At 48.9% G+C, this 18,460-nt stretch overlaps 2 protein-coding genes across 2 annotated transcripts in view; both read right to left on the reverse strand.

The window, feature by feature from the left end:
* Window positions 1-6,175, reverse strand: part of LOC149359169 (uncharacterized) — a 34,893-nt gene extending 28,718 nt beyond the window's left edge. Inside the window, exon 1 of the mRNA XM_089571413.1 lies at window positions 6,073-6,175. The gene's annotated coding sequence lies outside the window, so the exon portion shown is untranslated. The remainder of the gene's footprint in view (window positions 1-6,072) is intronic.
* On the reverse strand, window positions 325-18,192 carry LOC149359171 (uncharacterized). The gene is made up of 3 exons (XM_089571415.1): window positions 17,784-18,192; window positions 14,297-14,472; window positions 325-6,895 (listed from the first exon to the last, which is right to left on the reverse strand). Exons 1-3 carry the CDS (start codon window positions 18,099-18,101, stop codon window positions 6,091-6,093), a joined length of 1,299 nt encoding a protein of 432 aa, XP_089427541.1. The 5' UTR covers window positions 18,102-18,192; the 3' UTR covers window positions 325-6,090.
* Window positions 18,193-18,460: the final 268 nt, after the last annotated feature.

An 18,460-nucleotide genomic window follows, 5' to 3' on the forward strand; every position in this document is an offset into this window, starting at 1 on the left:
CTGTTTTGTCTGAATTACTTTGGGTCTTCGGCATAACTCTAAATTTTTTTTTGCATCCTCAACGTATGACATAACGTATTTTCGAAGATTAATAAGTTCGTAGTGTGGCATGCCCAACATTCTTGCACATATTTGAAAATTGTAAGGTGCTACAAATAGAAATATTTAAAGTAATGATCCATTCTTCCGATGTGTCGCAAAAGATTTTAATCTTTTTTTCCATCGCTGTCATCGAGCAGTCTATACTGGCATAAAAAAGCAATAGGCAACGGTTTTATCGATAAAAAAACGTTAATAGCAAAAAAATGCTGCCCAGCACCTCCACCAAGTGAACAGTGGATTTATTAGTGGGTCACGGCGACCAGCGCACGAAGCGGTCAGGTCGTAGCAGGACGGCAGAACCAGCCGAAGGAAGCAGCTCCAGCACGAGACTCGCACCCGAACCACCAGCGATGAAGACGAAGTGCGCCACTGCGGAGTCGTCCTCTTCTTCTTCTTACAGCTTGTTGATGGGAGATTTCAGAGTATATTTATTGCTATAGTGAAATATTACAATATATGCAAAACTTGGGTTCATAGACTACTTGTCATTCAAGAATGCTTTTGTCCAGAATTGTTAGCATGCTGGCGCTATAATTGCCTTCACTTGCCGTTTGTTAACGCCATGAGTACATAAAATGTGGGTATCAGTGAAAGTACCCGGTCACTACACAAGTCCAAGCCCGGCCCAGCAACCCAAAGCCAGGGACTCGGCCAGGCACGACAAAAAATTGCTGCCCCCCCCCCCCACCCCCTTCCCTTTACTTACGCGGGCCGCGTCGGGCCTGTCCCGGGCTCACAGATCACTTTACTGATTACCAATCACCAATCATAATTATAGAGCGTCTCTCATAGTCGCTTTGGGACGTTAAACCCCATAAACCAAACCAAACCATAATTATAGATTACAGAAAGAGAGATAGAGAGAGAGAGAGAGAAGCCCTTTAATGAAAAATCAGATAATTTAGCCGGCGTCTGAAATTCGCTCTCATGTACTCAGCGTGGGGAAGGGAATTTGGGAGGTGAAGGTGGAAGGAGAGCGGTGCGGAAAAGTTAAAATGAAAACAAATAAAATGGGGAGAAGATAAAATCCGGCCATTAAATGCGTACTAGTGCGCATCGGCAATTAATGATGTTTCGTATGAAATGATGAAGTGCAGTGTCCGACATATGAGCTAACAAAGCTTACTGCGTGAAGAATGGTGAGAATAACGTGCAAGGTGAATTTAGAGCTTGTCAGTATGTTCCATTTCCTTTAAATATACAAATAAAAAGTTCACTGCACGTCTCTGTTGCCTCGGCCAGGCTAGGGGACCCAAAACACTGTCCACTGTTAAGAGGCAGAGCTTCTCTATGCAATGCTCATAGTGCGCACGCCCGTCAGCATACGCAGGCCACTCAAGCAGGATATGACCGACAGTTTCGATCTGGCAGCTATCGCAAGGCGTTTGTAAATGCAACATTCAGGTGAAGTGCATGATAAAATGTTTCAAGATGGCGAGGAATTCTGGGTGGGAGTCTTGATCTGAGGTGTGGGTCGACTGCATACAGAAATTGCTAGTGATGTGTCGGCAAGCTCCTGAGCCGAGACGCTTCTCCGGAAGCAAATATTTTAGCCATTTGGGACGCATCAGATTTCGTGAAGAGAGCCCAATTATATCTCCGATGTTGGTAATCTTTACGGGCTGCTTCATATGGTTTTTCATTGGCCAGAATGCCATAGTGTGCTGGTATCCACTGAAATGTTATGCAGTGTCCTGCGACAATAGCCAAATGATGTAGATACCCGATGTCAAGGGAAAGGGGCTGACGATTGGTGTTCTTCACCAGGTTCGACAGGATCTGCAGAGGTGCTTTGGAGTCGGTAAAGATAATCCATCGGTCGGGGGTTCGGCGCAGGATATAGGAAACAGCCTCTTAATGCCGTGAAGCTCAGCTGTCGAAGAAAATCTTCCGCTGCAGCCGGTAAGTAAGCCCATGGCTTGTTGAGGGCATGTAAATGCCACAGGAAGAGGTTTCTTGAGTGGTTTAACCATCGGTGAAGATGAGGGTATGCTGCGTATATTCCTCGTTTAAGTAGTCTAACGTAGCTTGCAAAAGAGCTGCCTGTGGCATGCGCCTCTTTGCATTCACACCTGGAATAAACTGCTTCACCTTTAGAGGCAAGAGTGTCCGGAGGGGGTGGGGGGGAGGGGGGAAAGGACAGAGGTACTAGTTTCTGTGGCTGATTATTAGCGGGGAGGGGCAGGAGCTGCACAACTTGGCCAAAGCCAGAGTTGCAGTGAGTTAGGTGGACATGGTGTAGGAAGTGCTACTTCCCTTGGATGACATGGCGGAGGTGGGTACGCACAGTTTCCTGGGCGGCAATCACATCTAGTGGGAGACAGCCTGTTTCCGCTACTGTTCCTGATGCAGAGGATTCATTTGGGAGGCCAAGGCATATCCACAGGCAGTTGTTCCGCGCGACCTGAAGAATCTTCTTGCTAGTTGGAGATAATCTTTGAAGCACCGGAAGACAGTAGCGCAAGGTTCCTTCAACGTAGGCTTTTCGAAGCAGAACTATTGAACGGCAGTTGCCGCCCCACCGTGTTCCCGCCATGAACCTCAAAACTTTCTATGCTGCACTCATCCTCTCGCGAAGTTTCTTGATCTGAGGTCACCACGAGAGATTACTGTTCACCGCAACACCTAGGAATAGCTTTGACCGTACATGAGGTAGTGGCCATCCACCTAGGAGGAGCGGATATCGAGTCATCGTTTTCTTGTAAAAGCCAATGCAACACTCTTTTCTGGCGAGAGACGAAGACGTTGGGGGCAGGTATATTGAGGTGTGCAGTAGCGCTCTCTGAAAACATTGCTGTGCAATATAGCGCGAACGTGACGCGTTCCAGACGCAGATGCCATCTAGATAAATCGTTATGCATACTCCTCGCGGCAGGTTTCTTGCTATGTGTATAAGGGTAATATTGAACAGGTGAGGGCTGAGCACCACTCCCTGAGGTACGCCGCTCACCACTGCGTGAAAGTGTTGGACCATTTGGATGGGTCAAAAAATTTTACGTTGTTTTAATAGTGTACAATCCATTTGTACAGCCTTCCGTCGAGGCAAAGGCTCGCCAAGGCTGCGAGAATGGTATGGTGATAAACAGAGTCAAAAGCGGCGTTGATACCAAGGAAAACGACTATCGGGATGCACCCAGCGTGAAAGTACTTTTCAAGTGATGAGACGAGGCCAATGACATTATCAGTCGCAGGCATATTTTGACAGAACCCGTTCATTTCTAGGGGGAACTCATTTCGGCTTTCGAGATACCAAGTGATGCGTTTGCAGATCGTTCGCTCTGTAAGTTTACCTACGCAATTCAGGGCGACGGGCCGGAAGGATGCGTAGCTTGTTGGCTGCTTACAAGGCTTCAAAACAGGCACAATTTTCGCCAACTTCTATCCTGTGGGGACCTCACCAGCCAGCCAGGAAGAATGGTAATATTCCAGGAGTCGAAGACGCGAGTTGTGAGGTAGCTTTGCGATGGCGTCATAGGCCACTTCATCATGACCAGGAGACGTGCGCCTGTATGACTCAGCAATAGCTGTGGATAGCACTTCAGTTGTGAAAGGCAGGTCCAACGCTGGCACAGCCGCCTGTGGGATGCCTGACTGACCATCTGCGGAGAGTGTCGAAGGCGCTGCCCCGCTGACAGTAGCCTGCAGTATTCGTCCAAGACTTCTTTAAGGAATTTTCGTTCATGTAGAGACTGCAGCGAAGGGGTGAAGCTGTTGGAGTGGCGTATACTCATACCTCGAACAATCCGCCAAATTTTTGATGCTGGTTGGGGTACATCCAGCGTAGAACAAAAGACGCGCCACCTTTGCCGACTGAGTTTGTCAAGATAGCGCCGAATGTGACGTTGCGCCCGTCAGCAGGCACGGAGGTCTTCAATGTTTTTTGTGCGTATAGCTTTCCTTTCAGCTCGCCTGCGAATAGCGCACCGCCTTTGAAATGCCTCATGATTTGAAGGTTGCCTATCATTTTTAACTGCAATTTGTTCTCTCCGGCAATGAGTTATTGTTGATGCTAATTCTTCATTGAGGGTTGCGGCAGCAATTTCTCTGCTTGTAGCGTCCTTTTATGCATCCCAGCCTGTAGATTTTACAAGAATTTCTTTCGCGTCGGCTGCGCGGGACAGCTGATATGAGAACTGGGTAATGGTGACTTCCACGTGTTTCCAAATGAATGCACCAGGCAAAGTTGTGGGCAACTGAACTTGTTAAAAAGGTCGCGTCGATGCTGTGTCGTCCTGTGGTCCTTACTATAACTTAATTTACTATAATTCCCTCTCCATTGTCAGGCGCCATTGTCTCAGAAAAAAGAGTATTAAACTTATAACGGCCGCAGTTAAAAGGAACGCTCACTTGTTACGGACGAAGGCGAATCTGCTGTCAAAATGTGTATTAGGGCAATGGCATTGCACCTCAGATGCAACAGACAAGTTCCCTCATAACCTGAGTCGCTTTGGGACGTTAAACCCGATAAGCAATGAACAAGTGTGGCCGCAAAACTCGGTTACACCGAACGAGGAGGCGCTGTAAACTCGGGCCTAGCAAGGCGCGCTGGCCACCGAGGCACCCTGGTCCCTGGAGTAGAAAATACCCGTTTCTCACAGAAGCGAGAGCGAAGAGCATCTCCAAGCCTCCGTGAGACCGCCTAGTCCCATTTCTAAGAAAAAAAACGCGAGCTATAGACCAACCGTGTGTTTAGAAACAAACCGGGGGTTTTCGGCAGGCAGTTCCGAGTGAGGGTGAAAAGTAGGCTTAATGGACATCATGGAAGCAAAAATTTTCAAACAAGTTTTCTTATTTCACAGTGCACCTTTGATGTCGTCCCTTCGTGAAGAACAACGGAATTCATCCTAGAATAGGTTCTGAAAGTATGAAGCATCATTTCAATGCGATGTATTTTTGAAACACCACGTCAAGTTGGCGCAGGTTGTCGGATTTAGGAGCGCCTCCTAGGCAGCTGGGCAGCTCATGTTCCCCAAGGTTGAAAGCAGAAAAACCGTGCACGCGTAGTGTTCAGGCAATGTATAAAAAACGCTCCTCTCGTGTAAAAGAAAAAGCTGCCGGTACAAAAGTGTACGCCTTGTCCGATTATCCACAATTACTAATGCTTGAGAATTAGCTGGTCGTTCTCAATAAAAACGTACATTGCATTGTGCGGTTCGACCTTTACGGCTTTTTTTTTTTTTGTTTTCCGCCGAAGATATCCGCCATTTTTATTGTGCTACCCATACTGAAAAAATTTGCGCAGAAAAAACGAAATTGTGCTCATCCAATGATTATGTGGTTTTGAGAACGCCCTCGACATTTGAAATGTCTAACAAAATTGCATAATCAGCCCTCCGCGGGGCCGTGAGTTATTCTGGACTTTCTGCTGTATTCATCGGACTTTATATTAGATCTCATATCAAGACAACGTAAAAGGTATTTGAGGAAGAAACCAGCAGACGGCACCCTGCAAGCGATCATTTGCCAGAGAACATAGAGCCGAAACAAGGCGACTGCAATTTATGACCTCGTCCTGGTTCAAACTGAAATATTTCGGCACTGCTCAGCTTCCAATAAAAAAAAAGAAATATCTGTGGTGGCGTGAACTAGCTGATGATCCGGCCATCAGAAAAGCACTGAAATAAGGTATGCTTTATGGCTCATCTCGGCACACACATATATACAGGCCATTTGAGCAAAGCGATCGAGCCTTGCATCTCATTCTATGACCAACAACTTTACCGTTTTATGTTGTTATTTTCGTCCCGTTTTCCCATTCCTTAAGTGCCCAGTGTGAAGCATAGTGCTCTTACAGACAGTCTCGCGGACGTAGAATGGACAATTGGGCTAGTGCGTAATGACTATCGCAAGCCTTCTCGCTATGACATTTTCGCGTTCTCCTGGTGGTCACAAGTGCACAGCGATGAGTGCTAGGTGGTGGTCCCTGAAGGGTGCAGATCAGGAAGACGCTGCATAACCATGGGGCCGTACCACGACACCTGCCGTGCGTCATGTGCTCGGCGACATGTGAGGTTCCCTCTTCGGCACGTGTTCCCTCAACTGCCGCTCGAGCAGCTCGCCTCGTCGAGCCTCGTTGCGCAACTGTTGCCTCAGCAGCTCCGCTTCCAGTCTGAGTATTTCGGAGAGCTGGTCGTGGATTCGGCGCCTCTGTTCGCAGCACGTGCACGTACCGGAGATTGAATTCAGTGCGTCTGCGAAGGTGACTCTTCTCGCACTCGGCGCGTTGCTCGCACCACCGCCGTCGGAGTCCATGCGAGAGCGCTGTATTTCGCCCGCGCCGCTGCTTTGGTGTTCAGCGTACGTGGCTGAATGGTCGTCTTCAGTGTTGTCCATGGAGCTGTCTTCGTACTGAGTGAGATCAATTGAGTTCGCGTCCTCCATGGTGGAGTTAGCCGCGTGCTCTTTTAGTGGCTGCTTGCGCTGGTCCGCACTTTTCAGGGGGCTGCTGGTCCTACAGGCGTTGCCCATTCCCTCGTGCCCCGGATTAGGCCCACGTGTTGCCTGGCTACTGCTGTCGGCAGCACTTATACCATTCGAGCTAGCAGGTGCATCACATTCCTGAGACGACGATTCTTCCAAGATGACCTCAGGGATGATGTGATATTCTTCTTCCAGTTGCTCGACCCTCCCTTCGTCGTAGCTCTCGTCTTGACGCTGCTCCTGTAGATGCTGCGACATAAGTCCTTGGCTGGCGCTACCTTTAATGACGTCTCGAGCATCCTGCCGCATCGCTTCACTGTCGAGCAGGTGGCCTCGCTTCTCAGGAGCGGGAGCATCGTCACCGTCCTGCGCCCTGCCGAGAAAGAAGCACTGTGTCCTTAATGGCTCTAAGAAATTCGTTTTGGGATGGCACGAAGCCCAACGACAAGCCGAAGAGAAAACTATGTGTCAGAGGGACGACGATGAGCTTCACGGAAACAGAAGGCAAAGGGAAGCGACTAACTGCGACGTGGTACTGTACGGCCAGAGCTGCAGCCGGGCGCGAAGCTCCATTTTTAGCCTTGTTTAATCCCCGCAGAGACGATACTGAACAACTGCATGTGCAGAAGACAAAGGCAGCCTGTGGGACGCTCGTGGCGTGGCTAGGTTTTGTTTGGAGAGAGCGCTGAATGCGTGAGACGCGAAGCGCAGAAAGCGCCGTGAAGCAGCAGCCGTTCAGAGACTTTGTTGGCAAGGGAGGCTACACAAACCCGAACAGCGCCCATGAATCGCAGCAGCTGCAGCTTCATGCGGCTGTTCCTGCTCACGACCGCAGCGGCGCGCTCTGCGGAATGAGTGCCACCCGGCTTGGCCATAATTCGATGGATGCATATGCTCAAGGTCAAGTTGACTTGCACTGCATCGCCATCGTATTATGCCGTAACCGAAATTAATCGTCTTCACCTGCTTGTACTGAGGTGAACGAGGACGTGCCCCGTGTTGCACGTTGTTGTACCGTAATTTGAGTTGTAACGCAGTTGTTAATACTAAAGAAGTCGGAGCGCAAGCGGAAAAAGAAAAATTTGCATTTAGAAACATTTAGTAGCAATTAGCACTGAACGCACCAGTCATGTATAGATCCGAGGCCTGCTTGCAGGCACATTTGACCTTGATGCTTAGTAATTTTGGAGTACCGAATGCAATCTTCTGGAAACAGGCGGATCTTATTAGTTGCCTACTTGAATTAGCATACCGTGGATGGCATGTTCGTTAATGACACTGATCGGTTATTTAATGGCGATGACTAGTCACCAGATTCAAAACATCCCTGTAATATTTTCGATTTTCCATTCGGGCGGCTAATGACATGTCGCTAGCCATTACGCGTGCAGCAGTGTAAGGGTACCCCCGGTTATTTTTATATTTCGCCGTTAATATTGCTAGCACTAGCATTTGCCGATAGCCTCATGTTGATGTTTATGATTGCTGTTAATCGTGGTTAAATTAACTGCTGCCTCATTGCAATGGCTATTTAATCTGCGGTGAACGTACTCCGAAAAATTGCCATGGTTCCTGTTCAGCACGCTTGCGAGGGTTGTTTCAAAGAATTCTCGCTCTGCTGTTCGAAACAATTCGACGCCTTTTTATGGGCTTGCCACAAGGTGAGTGTGCTTCTGATTTACGCTATCTTGAATAGGCGCTTTTTCTGACTGCTCAGGAACGCCGCAATGCTACCAGGCGAAGGCAACGCGCCGAAGAATCGCCAGAAGAACGCGCACACCATTGCTTACGCAATTTACCCGGTTTAACCACAGCTAAACCACTGCCAATTTTCTCTTTTCTACATCTAATTACTTTGTAAAACCGCGGAGCACATTCGTTAATTTTAAGCGTAATTGTTGGCATAAATTTTTCGGTAAGCTCACCTAGCTTGTTGTTGAACATAAACCAATCCTGAATTGCCTGGTAGTAAAATTCGCCTTAGCGGAACTGACGCGATGACTTTTTTAACCTTTAAAGATTTTTTATATTAAGAACTGATAGAGGTACGTCGCTGCGCTCTGTTGAGCTGGATTTTATAGCAAGGTGGCCATTATGTACCCCCATATGATTCAATAAGTAAATGGTTGAGTAATGAAAATTAAATTATTAACTTTTTATTTTTGGTTTTAGGGGGAAGTATATATATTGAAACAATTATGGCCGAGAACATCGAAGGTGGCCTGCATTCTTTATTTTCTTAATCGGCAACGTGGTTTGAAATATCGCGTATCATAAATACGCATTAGAAAGCTCCTTGAGCTGGCTTTCTTGCATTGTATACAGTCGAGCCTAGTTATAAAGTACCTGACGATCACGCGGATTCCGTTCGTTATATCCGTAGTTCATAATAGATGGACTTGCTGTATTATATCTAAAAGGTACAGTCAGACAAAAGGGGAGTTCATTCCTCTAAACAAGCCCATTATGCAGGTCTGTTTAATCCAAGCAAGCGTTATAAAACCTCTTCCTAAGTTCTCCAGCGCAGTCATGTGCTCCTGGCTGAGACCCGTGCTGCGGTAGAGCTTTTTCAGGGACGCGATAATACAAATAGCGATTGAGGTGTTCACAACAGCTGCTGTTAAGTGAGCACACAAGGTTTTCGATCCGCGACAAAAATGTAAGGATGCAGTGGTGAAGCTCCCACATCACATGTGAGCGCAGAACATAAGTACAGTTGCGCTACCCTTGTGTAAATTGTGCTCGAGCAGCGCACTGGGCTTCAAATAAAGCGACACTTCGCCGCAGCTACTATAGGTTCTTGAAGCAATCTTCGCGCAGGTGGGAAATCAGGTGGGAACTAGCGCTTTACTCGAAAACCACAGGTTGCAGTTTGATTTGAGTTCTCATTGATTTGTGCGCACTGCCCCACTGCACCACACTGGTGTGACGTAGACTGTCTGCCCTATGCGCTCTGCCTGCACGCGACGGCAGTCCCGAAGGCGAAGTTTGGATTGAGCAGGCGACGCACTCCACGTGACCGAATCGGTCAGCAAGACTTGAGTCCTGACTGGTGTTCAAACTCCTCGGATCGGTGCAACAGGTTGATCACCGGCAGTGTACATTATAGTTTCACTTTCGAAGTTGCCGCTCTCATGCTTGACATATGGTTCTGCTTCCATTTAAGACGTTTTCCCAGCCAGCACATATGCGCGATGCGATTGAACTTGCAACCTGTCGAGGTGTCCATGACCGGCGGCAAATTTCAGTTTTAATTCCAGCCGCCGCGGTGGCTCAGTGGCTATGGTGCCCGGCTGCTGGCCCAAAAGACGCGGGTTCGATCCCGGCCGTGGCGGTTGAATTTCTTTGGAGGAGAAATTCTAGAGGCCCGTGTACTGTGCGATGTCAGTGCACGTTAAAGAACCCCAGGTGGTCGAAATTTCCGGAGCCCTTCACTACGGCGTCTCTCATAGCCTTAGTCGCTTTGGGACGTTAAATCCCACAAACCAAACCAAACCAGTTTTAATTCCGCTGTTTTTATTGTTTTTGAGGCATTGGCGCCTTCTTCGACATGGGAACTGGGAGACGCACTTTCGCCACCGCCCTGGCGGGGAGCGCGGCTTTTTCGATTACGGGGGCGCGAGTTTATAGCGCCTCTCCGTTCGCTATAACCGAGTGGTACGGTCATGGTTGTTCATTTATCTGAGAAGCAGGGCCATAGCCCTAGAACATATTTTGACGTTAGCTCCCCCTTGTTCGTATTAAGCGCGCGTTCGTTATAAATCAAGCCATTATAAATGGGCCCGACTATTTTTAAAATAGCGTCTCTCGCTTTCCTTATGCGTCAAACAGACGCAACTGGTGTAATTGATGACATAGAAGAAGTTAACTTGACTTCTGTGGCAATACGTCACGCAGCGGCGTCATTTTATAATTAGGTAATGCGGAAAAGCTAACTTAGTAAACTATCAAATGCGTATATTTGACATTCGGTATTTCAAACTACACTGCCAGTTAACAAAATGTATAAAGGGGCCCACCTTCGTAGTTGACCGCCATTAAGTTTGCAATAGAACCTTGTCCCTAAAAAATAAAATGTTCATTAGTTGAAGTTAATTAATCGTCTAATTAATGATCCATGTGAGGTATATAATGTCCACCTTGCTGTACAATTCAGCTCGACAGACCGCACCAACGTGTCTTTCACAGTTTTAAAAATAAAAATCTGTAAAGGTAAAAAAAAAATCACCGGGTATATTGTCAAGCGCACTGTCCACTGCCACGGTCGTACAGTTTGATTTTCAGCCACGATCTTCAGTGACTACCCAAACTCATGATGCGCACCTTATATCTTAATTCATAAAAAAAGAAGACGTCAAAGATTTCAAAAACTACCGGCTGATCATCTTACTGTCCATTGCCTACAAAGTATTTACTAAGGTGGAGTCAGACAACCTTAGACTTCAATCTACCAAATCATCGGGGAGGCTTTCGTAAAGGATACTCGACAATAGAACATACGAGGTCTGTTAGAAAAGTATCCGACCTTATTTTTTTTTGCGAACACCTGATGGATATGAAACAAGCGCGCTTGCACCAGCAGACCTTGAACCGTCGTGCGCATGCACGAATTTTTTTCCCGCCTGCCGATAGCGTCAGTCGCTGGCAGGCAGCGTTTGAGTGAAGTAGTGCGCAGTGCTATCGTCGGTTTTTTAGTGCAAGCAAAATGGCGGTGCGACAGGAGCAGCGCTAATGCATTAAATTTTGCCAGGAACGGGGCGACAGCCAAGTGGAAACCATTCGGAATATTCAGACGGTTTTCGGTGACGATGCTTAGAGCAGCACACAAATTAAGCAATAGTACAACTGGTTTAAAGATGGCCGCACATAGGTGGAGAGTGAGCCACGCTCCGGTCGGCCATCAACATGCCGAAATGGCCAGGTCACCGCCGAAGTGAACGCTCTGGTGATGCGGGACCGTCGTGTGACTATCCGAGAAATTGCGGAAGAGGTGGACATCAGTAGTTTTTCTGCACATTCCATTATCACCGAAGATTTGGCCATGAAGAGAGTTGCGGCGAAATTCGCGCCGAAGCTGCTCACGGTGGAGCAAAAGCAGCTTCGTGCTGAAGTCTCACGACACGCACAAACAGTGACCCCGACTTCATCAACACCACAATCACTGGTGACGAGTCTTGGGTGTACGGGTACGACGCGGAAACCAAATCCCAGTCGTCACAGTAAAAACATTCCACGTCCCCAAGACCAAAGAAGGCCTGCCAAATGCTCAGCAACGTCTAAGTGATGCTGACTGCTTTCTTGGACTCTCGCTGTGTGGCACACCACGAGAACAAACGCCCCAGGGTCAAACAATGACCGAAGAGTAACAGAGATGTCCTCCATCGCCTACGTGGTGCTGTGTGGCGCAAGAGGCCGAAGTTGAGGTCAACAGGAAATTGGCGCATCCATCACGACAATGCGCCTGAACATTCTTCGCACTTGATTCAGACTTTTTTGGCGAAAAACCAGATCCCTGTGGTTCAATAGGCTTCTTAATCTTTTGATATGGCCCCCTGCGACTTCTGGTTGTTTCCCAAAATTAAGAGGCCATTGAAAGGGGCGCGATTTCAGACAAGAGAGGACATTATGGCTGCAACGACAGCTGAGCTAAACTCCATTCCGAAAAAGGCCTTTTCGGAATACTTCCGACAGTGGCAGCACATCTGGGAGAAGTGTGTGGAGTCCCAAGGAGACTACTTTGAAGGTGATTAGGTTTCCAACGCTCCAGTTATGTCATTTTTTTTTCTTCGGCCAAAGGTCGGATACTCTTCTAACAGACCTCGTATTTACACTATCAGTCAAGTGATAGAAAAATGCGCGTAATATAACCGACACCTATATATAGCATTCATTGATTACGAGGAAGCATTTGACTCAGAGGAAACCTCAGCTGTCATGCAAGATTGTGTAATCAGGGTGTAGAGGAGTGTTATGTGCAAATATTGGAAGATATCTATAACGACTGCACAGCTAGTATAGTTCTCTATAAAGTCAGCAATAAAATTCCAATAAGGAAGGGTGTCAGGTAGGGAGACATGATCTCGCCAATGCTTTTCACCGCCTGTTTACAGGAGGTGTTCCGAGGCCTGAATTGGAAACAGTTGGGGATAAGAGTTAATGCAGATTACTTAAGCAATCTGCGATTCGCTGATGACATTACCTTGCTAAGTCAGTCAGGACATGAACTGCAAAGTATGATCAATGAGTTAGACAGGCTGAGAAAGCCAAAGTAATGTCCAACTGTCCTCCAAGAGAACAGCAGCTCATTATGGCTAGCAAGGTGCTGGAAGTGGTAAGGGAATACGTGTACTTAGGGCAGAGGTAACCGCTGAACCAGACCATGAGAGGGAAATACCTAGATGGATACGAATAGGGTGGAGTGCATATGGCAGGTTCTCTCACATCATGAATAGTAGTTTACCGATATCCCTCAAGAGAAAAGTATACAACTGTATCTTACCGGTACTCACATATGGGTTAGAAACGCGGAGGCTTACGAAGAGGGTACAGCTTAAGTTAAGGACAACGCAGCGAGCTATGGAATGAAAAAATGATAGGTGTAACGTTAAGAGATCGGAAGCGGGTGGAGTGGGTGTGGGTACAAAAGCGGGCTAACGAGATACTAGCCGAAATCAAAACGAAGAAATGGGCTTTGGGGGGAGGCATGTGACGCGAACGCAAGATAACCGCAGGTCCTTAAAGGAACCCTGAAAAGCTCTTTGCCAAGGTTAGCAAAAGCCCACGAGAGATCGGTATTCCATCGCTTGTCACCGCACCGCAAAAATTGTTAAGCGAACTTCATCAACACTGAAGATATCGCCGATTAAAAATGATGTTCCTCCTCTCTCCCACATACCACCCTCAACTCATACACGCGGGGCTCACCGAAAAAAAAAAGAAGAAAAGACGGACCGATGCTCCGCCCATGCATACGTCAAGCAATGGCGCTCTGCTTGTTTACTTCCGGTGGTCGCAGACACATGTGCGAAAAGTGAGTGCGATTCACTGCGGTGCGCTGTTGCGAACGGCGTCGCAACGTCCGATCAGCTCGTCGCCTGCGTACAACTTGCTAGATGTCAACGACGAGCCGCGCGCGGCAAACGCAACGACGGGAAGCAGGAGCCAAAGCGAGCGCGGAGAGCGGCAGCGTCGTGCACGACGTAAAGCGCGCTCGATCCTCAGGGCGCTCGGGCCCTAGCCACGCCGGGCCGGCCTGCCAGCCTTGATGCCGGCCGCCGGCGACTGAAAAACGAGCTAGTATAATTCGTTCACGTTTATAGCAAGCCCTGGGATAGATGCAGTGGAATCCAAGAGAAGGCAAGCGTAGCAGGGGGCGACAGAAAGTTAGGTCGGCGGATATGGTTAAGAAGTTTGCGGGGACATGATGGGCGCAGCTGGCAAAGGACAGGGTTAATAGGAGAGACATGGGAGAGGCCTTTGCCCTCCAGTGGGCGTAGTCGGGCTGATGATGATGATGACGTTTTCCGCGATTCTGGCCACATGTGACATGTGACTACACGTCTCAATTAAAAGCGACTTCATGCGCACTTTCCACGGCGCTCTACGGAGACCCGTTCGTCGAAATTTCAATATTTTACAACGCGCGGGGTTTGCTCTCAGCTATGGCGAACGGGCAGTACACACGCCGATTATTACAGCAGGATTCAACACACGGCTTCGAATAATCTCCCAAGGTTAACGCAGTGAGCAAAGCAAAAAAACGAGGACAGCGCACCTGGAGTCCTTCTTGGCGTGCAGTTCTTGCAGGTGCTGCGTAGGTCCAGCCGTCACCCGGAGGTCGCGGTCGGTGCGGCACCGTCCAGGGCAGCTCACGAACTCGCACCGCCAGCAGAGGTCGTTCCCGTCAGATGGCTCCGGCACGTAACGGTAGTCGCCGATCTGCTGCACGATCTGTGCGAAGTTGCGGCAGTCAGGCATCCGGACCGCGTCAACCGGGGCTGCGCGTCCAGGGAGATTGCAAGCCCAGGAGAGAAACTTCATAAAACCACTCGGTTGCTTGAGGCAACCATTAGATATAGAGACGCTTGGCTGCGAACGCATTCAAACGGCGCACCGAGGATCCCCTGATAGTTTCTTTACGTACCCGTGCTTCTTTTTAGTTTCCGGCAATTCTTCTGTATAACCAACGGCCTCTGGGGCGAGTTGGTGTATGATGGAACGAATGGCGGCGGAACACGACAGCACAAGAAAAGGACAGCCCATGCGCACACTACCGACTGTTTATTACACGGAAAGGAGGCATATTTATAATACACTGCTCAATCATGTCACACAGCGCATTATCGCTCCGAACCCAACCAGTCACAGGATAACAGCATGAAATTGTCTCCTGCCCATAAATTACAGCTCCTGATAAATGGTTTCCGAAACCAAAGAGAGGGAAAAAAAAATTGTTAGCAAAAGCAGCGTCGAGCATTCGTAGCAAAAGCAGTGCCATACATTTTAAGCAAGAGCAGTCAAACGAAGCACTAAAATCAAACCACCAAATTCAAAACTAATAACCGCCCTCCCCCCTCTCCCCACAAGGAAACAGCAAAAACAGCCATTATTTAACGCCCAAAACGCTAGACATTTAAGAAATCTCGAGCGGTACATGCCTTCATAAAAACTTTTAGGGTAGAAAATTCTATTTCTTCGAAGCGCTACAGAGGCGTCGACGTATGATTTCTTTCTTTTTAATCAAAAAGGCCTCAAGTATCTCATGTGCCACCTGATCGCGACTCCTGCATAGGGTCCTAATACTGCTAAGCTCTGGCTCACACTTGCATTCTTTACAGTCCTTACAGTGGGGTGGCAAATTCCACGCCCTCCATTTCCTAGCGATTTCTCATGCTCCCGTGCACTGTGATTGAAGCAGCGACTAGTATGGCCTATGCAGACCCTTCCACACGTCAGTGGGATAACGTATATCACACAAACGGCGCAGGAAACGAAAGGCCTGTCATTCCTCTTTTCGCACTGATCTCTTTTCCTTTTTCTGCCCTATCCGCGAGCATAACCCGCTCAGCTTTCTGGGCGTGGAGAACACGACATCTATGTCGCCTGAAGAAGGTTGCCTGAAGAAGGCTGCAAGCCGATACGACGCAGTACTAGCGCACTGAAACGGCTGAAAGCAGCTGGGGAGGGCGTGCACGCTGCCCCGGTCGCAGAAAAAAATTGCGTCTCTCCCGTAACCGAGAGTAGAGTAAGCATGAAATGTTTACGGGCCTAACACAGGCTCCATTGCTCGGCTTAAGCAGCTGTGACGTTGGCGGCATTGAAATCCTTGGGGAGGGAGCGAAAGTTTTCCGCCGAAAGCCCTTCTCGCCCTCGAGCTCCCCTCTTTCTCTAAGCGGCCTTCTCTCAAAGCCCCTAACAGATCACGTATGACAACGAAGTGTATTGTGGCATGTATGTGCTTTTTCCACGCGTTATTAGAAATCGGAAATTATAATTCCGTGCGTTATCAAATGCACAGCTCGACTGATATCTTGATAAACATTGAGAAGACACTGGCAGCAGTTATTTTTTTTTACTCGTTTGGCGAGCAACCGGCGCTTGTATGCCGGTCCCGTAGGAGGGCTTAGAGAGCCTCGTTGAATCTCGTTCAGTCTCGTACGGTGCCCGGATGTTCTCGTTTCAGAGCCCGGATGAGTGGAATTCAGTGCCCGGATGAGTGGATTTCAGTGCCCGGATGCTGGCTCTCGGTCTAGGCGTGACGTCACCACACTGCCGACAACGGGAGCTAAAAGCATTTCATGCTTAAAAGCAGGCGAAGGAGGTGACCCATACCGCAGCTAATACATCAGTCAGACAGGATGTCGCTACGTCGCACAGGGAAGTTCGTATGGCTTGGTTAAAGCGGGGCTTTATACATATGTTGCATTGCCTCAAACATAACGATTGTGACTGTGAAAGAGGGAACAGTGTGCGTGTCTGCGTGGGCAAGAGGAACCGCTGTGCCCCCGGACGGAAGAGAGGGAGATTCCCAAGGATAAAATGTGGAGCAAGACTCGCCGTCAGTCTCCCCAAAACGGCGTTTTTAATCGCGCAGTTTGAGTGATGGAGCAGTGACTGGCTGGAATTGACACTTGGAAAGTCGTGCCGGCAGCCCGAACACAAGGCATCGCGCGCCCAGTAAGCCGAACCCATAATTTCCTACGAAAGGTATAAAAGGGAAGCCTGCGTACTCTACCTGCAACCAGAGAGCTTTCTGACTAAAATTTTCCACTGTTGTGGCTAAATTTTTCTCTTTTTTTTCCTTAATCACTGCACTGTCGGCGTGAAGTGTATCCAGCCCTTCCCGAAAAGCTTATCTGGCTACGCCACAGCATCATTGCATTTCATGGTTGCACCTACTCCCGGAAACGATGTCGACTACAAGTTTTGTCTGTTTTTATTTACAGTGCTGCTAATTCCATCCCGGGTTACGGAAGAAAGTTGATATGACGGCTTGACAGGTACACACAGTACAGAGAAATCAGGCAAGCTTAGCAACATGTTTAGTGTTATTAACAAATTGCAGCGTATATAGACACGTAGTAATGAAATGCAATAAGGAAGATGTTTACTAAGATGCACGTCATATCCATAATTCGCCTTGTTGCCAATAAAACTCACCTGCTACCCTCCCGTCTTAGGGCCGTTTCACATGCTGCGACTAGAACGAAAATAGTCGGCCTAGTCGGTGACGCCGCAGCGCGATTTTCGCACAGTGCTTTCACATGCAACGCGTACCCAGCGAATTCGGTCGGAGGGACACGCAAGGTTGCTCGATGTTCGCATAGGCAACCCACGATTAAACGCGACAGAAACGCTGCATGGAATGTGTTGATGACGTTATGACCAGCGTGTTTTTAGATGCAAGGCAATATGTCGTATGCTTTGATTAGAATAAGTAGTTTTGCTTACGCCGCGGCAGCAGCTCCCACGTGACGTCACTTCACGTGCCGTGTCGGCGCTGCCCATTGGTCAGTCGCAGAGCGAACACACCGACGCTGCGACTGAATTCCAACCGGACGGAACTTGGTCGAAGACCGTCTGCGGCTAGACCGACGGCCCTCCCCAGTTGCAGACCGACAGAATTCGCATGCGAGAATCGCATACATGTGAGACGGCCCTACGGCGGTTTTCATGCGTCGCCCGCAGGCTCCATTCCCGTTACATAATTCACACACTCTGCTTGCTGCGGCAGTGGCGGCCGCTGTCGGAAACACACGCACCTGATTCCTGTAGACTGCGTCGGAGCGCCTTTTTCCGAGGGTGACCGTGGCATGCTCTTCCTCGTTGTGCTCTGCGATCTTGAACACCAAGTGCTCGCCGTCGTATTCGTCCGTGATGAGCTTCGATGGGCAATTTTTCAGTGCACAGCGCCACCAGTACCGCGAGCGGTTCTTCCGAATCAGCAGGAATCGACGGTCACCGTACCTGGCGCGCAGGACGCCTCGCTCGTTCCTTGCCACGTCGACCTTGTTCGAGAATAGCTGCGCGCCTTCACTGTCAGCTGACATGGCATAGTTCGCAGCAGCCATTTCACTCATCAGGCTCGAGTTCCATGCGTCTGCACGTCACTCGCCCCGCTCAGCCTCGTCGCCGTGTGCCGACGGCGGACAGAATAGCGTCGCACCTTATCTCCGGTATCGCACGCTCCGAGAGATTAGGCCCCGCCGCGGTCGGCTTGCTCCAGGCGCAAACTACGTCGGCGAGGGCAAGATGTAGACACCTACCGCCGGGAAGGCATATATATATATATATATATGGATTATGGTTTATGGGGTTTAACGTCCCAAAGCGACTAAGGCTATGAGAGACGCCGTAGTGGAGGGCTCCGGAAATTTCGACCACCTGGGGTTCTTTAACGTGCACTGACATCGCACAGTACACGGGCCTCGAATTTCTC

Source organism: Amblyomma mixtum, chromosome 2 (genome assembly GCF_055824585.1).
Source record: "Amblyomma mixtum isolate Tamu chromosome 2, ASM5582458v1, whole genome shotgun sequence".
Taxonomy (NCBI): domain Eukaryota; kingdom Metazoa; phylum Arthropoda; class Arachnida; order Ixodida; family Ixodidae; genus Amblyomma; species Amblyomma mixtum.

Bases quoted from the DNA above. Each gene is read 5' to 3' on its own strand.
- LOC149359171 (XM_089571415.1), bottom strand. From the start codon at position 18,101: ATGAGTGAAATGGCTGCTGCGAACTATGCCATGTCAGCTGACAGTGAA. The intron at 14,473-17,783 runs GTGCGTGTGTTT...AACTTCGCACAG, and splicing joins ACGCAGTCTACAGGAATCAG to ATCGTGCAGCAGATCGGCGA. The intron at 6,896-14,296 runs GTGCGCTGTCCT...CTTTCTCGGCAG, and splicing joins CACGCCAAGAAGGACTCCAG to GGCGCAGGACGGTGACGATG.